We start from the raw sequence: 2,800 nt of genomic DNA, 5'->3' as shown, positions 1-2,800 counted from the left end.
GCCTGGGCTTTTGGCTCCAGGTGCCACCCCCGAAGGGCAGCCTCGCAGGTTGGACCCGGTGAGGGTCTGGGTTGAGGGGTCAGGAGGCTCAGGCCCGGGGGGTGGAGAGGGCCTGTGTGTGAGGCGCCCCAGGATGAGCCAGGGCAGGAAAGGCCTGATCCGCCCTCATGGAGAGCTGTAGGTCCCCAGATCCCTGAGAGCAGTGACCCCAGGGGCCTGGCTGTCCCCTGTCCCCCACGGGAGCCCGGGCAGGGAGGCTGGGATGACGCGCCTTCCTGCTGCGCCGTGCTTGGGGGTGGTGAGCGGCTCAGGCTTCAGGGGGAATCGGTCAGCAGGGGTCAGGTCAGGCTCCACGGGAATAGGGGCGAGGATCCTGGGGCCGGACTGAGGACGCAGCCTTCCAGAACAGAGGGCACCCTGCGTGGGGTCAGGGCAGCCTGCTGGGGAGGGGGGACCCGGCGTGGGAGGATGGCGTCGGGGCATCTAGGGAGCACATCTGCTCAGCAGCGGGAGGAGCCCCAGAGCCGCCAGGAGTCAAGGTGAAGACCCTGAGTGAGGGGTGAGGGGACCCCACCCTCACCACAAAGAGGGAGCCCACAGGAATCCCTCCAGCCAGCCCTGGAAACCCCCGCAGGGCCCGTACATCAGCCTCCTCATCCAGACAGCTGGTCTCGGCCAGGGGGCCTTGCTCCGTGGGTCTGGCCTCAGGCCTGGCAGGGGGAGTGGTGAGCACTGGTGAGACCCCTCCTCACACAGAGGACTTGGAGCCCAGCCGGCCCTGCCTCTTTTGTCACCCGTGGGTGTCCCAGAATAGGTGGGAGCATTGACGGCCCTCACGTCCTCTCCTGGTGTCTTCTGGAGGTGAGGCCTTGGCTGAAGGAGATTGGTCACAGTCAGCAGAGGGGGCTGTCCCAGGCCCTGCAGGGTGTCAAGGTGCAGACTGAGCCGACCGCCATCGTCCCAGCACAGATGGACCCCACGGAGTTTGATTGTCCCCTGTGACCACTGTTAGCCCGTGCGCAGGTGTGGCCAGTATTCGGGGCCCCTCACTTCTTTTCAGTGCAGGGAATTTGTCTTGAGAATTTTGCCTCAAGACAGCAGACAGCAGGGCCCAGGCCCTGCCAGGGGGAAGGGGAGGCCCTGCCCTGAGTGAGCACAGAGGGGGACACCCACGCCAGGACAGTGGGAACCTCACAGAGTACAGCCCAGGCCTCCTGCCAGCACCTAGGGGCCCAGGGCTGTGCCACAATCTACACAAGAGGTGCCTCCTCCATTCCTCTTACAGGGGCTCCAGGAACCGGGAGGCGAAGGCCCAAGTCTGAGGACCGTGTCCTCAGGCCACAGAGCAGAGGAGGCGCAGGCAGTGCCCGGAGTCAAAGGGAGGTGCGTGCCCTGAGTGTGTACCCAGGGGCTCCCCCTCCCAGAACAGAGGGGAACCCACAGCACCCGACTCACCCCACCATCCTGTTCCAGCCCCAGAACTTGGGGCCGTGCTGGCTGCACCCTGAGGAGCCCCCTCACTTCCTACTTCAGGTTGTCAGGGGACAGGCCGCCCAGGAGGAGCGCCCCTGTGAGGCCCGAGGGCACCCCTGAAGACGAGACCTGTAAGTGACTTTTGTCAGAGCTGCCCAGGGTGCCTTTCTCCACCGATGCCGCTCACACCCCCTCTCTCCCCCAGGTCCGTGGTCCCTACCTGTCACCCCTGCCCACACTCCAGTCGGCGGCCCGACCCCAGTCATCATGCCCCTGGTCGAGATGAGTGAGCTCTTCCAGCCTGAGGCAGACCTTCAGGCCCCAGTGGAGGAGCAGCTGGTGGGGGCTGAGGAGGAGGAGGCCACATCCTCCTCGTCCTCCTCCTCCTCTGGTGACGCCTATGTCGAGTTGTTGCCCCAGGAGGCACTTCGTGTGCTGATGGTTGACCTGGTGGCGTTCCTGCTCCTGAAGTGTCGCACCCAGGACCTGACCTCCAAGGCGGAGATACTGAACGTGGTCCTCCGTGACCATCAGGACCACTTCCCCATGCTCTTCAGCAAAGCTTGCGAGTGCGTGCAGCTGGTGTTTGGTGTGGCCGTGAAGGAGGTGGTGCACCTCCACAAGCGCACCTACGTCCTGGTCCCCATCCTGGGCCTCACCAGTGATGCAGTGCTGAGCAATGGGTCGAGCATGCCCAAGGCCAGCTTCCTGGTACAGCTCCTGGGCCTCATCACCCTATACGGTGACCACGCCCCTGCGGAGGAGGTCTGGGGATTGCTTAACAACAAGGGTCTGTGTGCTGGCAGGAGGCACTGTATCCATGGTGAGGTCAGGGAGCTGCTCACCAATGTGTGGGTGCAGGAGGGTTACATGGAGTACTGGCAGGTGCCCCACAGCGACCCCGCCTGCTACGAGTTCCTCTGGGGTCCCCGGGCCCTCGCGGAGGCCAGCAAGTGTCAGGTCCTGGAGTATCTGCTCAGGGCCACTGGATGGGACCCCAGGTCCTTCCCATCCCTGTCTGCAGACGGTGTGAGCGATGAGGAACAGGGAGCCTGAGCCAGAGCAGCAGCCAGGCTCCTTCCAGGCCCACGTCCAGCAGCTTCTCCCGTGGGGCAGGAAGGGAGGCTGATCCTTCACTCTGAGTTTGAAGAGGGAGCGGTCAGCCTTCTAAGCAGTGAGGGCCCGGGCCAGAGGGGGGAACCCGGTGTGCAGCATCTTTGGGTTCCTGTTGTGTCTGATGACATGGAATTTCATCTCTGTTTTCTTTAGGTATTTTTCAAATATTGTTCCTTTTAAAAGAAGGCTTAATGCGCTTCAGTATCTAAGT

General features: G+C 63.4%; 1 protein-coding gene across 1 annotated transcript; it reads left to right on the top strand.

Annotated features, from left to right (window-relative positions):
- Window positions 1-969: 969 nt before the first annotated feature.
- Window positions 970-2,529, top strand: LOC308608860 (melanoma-associated antigen 10-like; the record flags this gene model as incomplete). Its single annotated transcript, XM_081222184.1, has 4 exons — window positions 970-998; window positions 1,425-1,570; window positions 1,679-1,812; window positions 1,894-2,529. The coding sequence occupies 4 exons, from the start codon at window positions 970-972 to the stop codon at window positions 2,527-2,529; spliced, it is 945 nt and encodes a 314-aa protein (XP_081078310.1).
- Between the last annotated feature and the right edge of the window lie 271 nt (window positions 2,530-2,800).

This window comes from Mesoplodon bidens, assembly GCF_964165515.1.
Source record: "Mesoplodon bidens genome assembly, chromosome: X".
NCBI classification, from domain to species: Eukaryota; Metazoa; Chordata; class Mammalia; order Artiodactyla; family Ziphiidae; genus Mesoplodon; species Mesoplodon bidens.
Note: the sequence above shows the minus strand (reverse complement) of the source record. Positions and strands in the feature narration are given on the sequence as shown.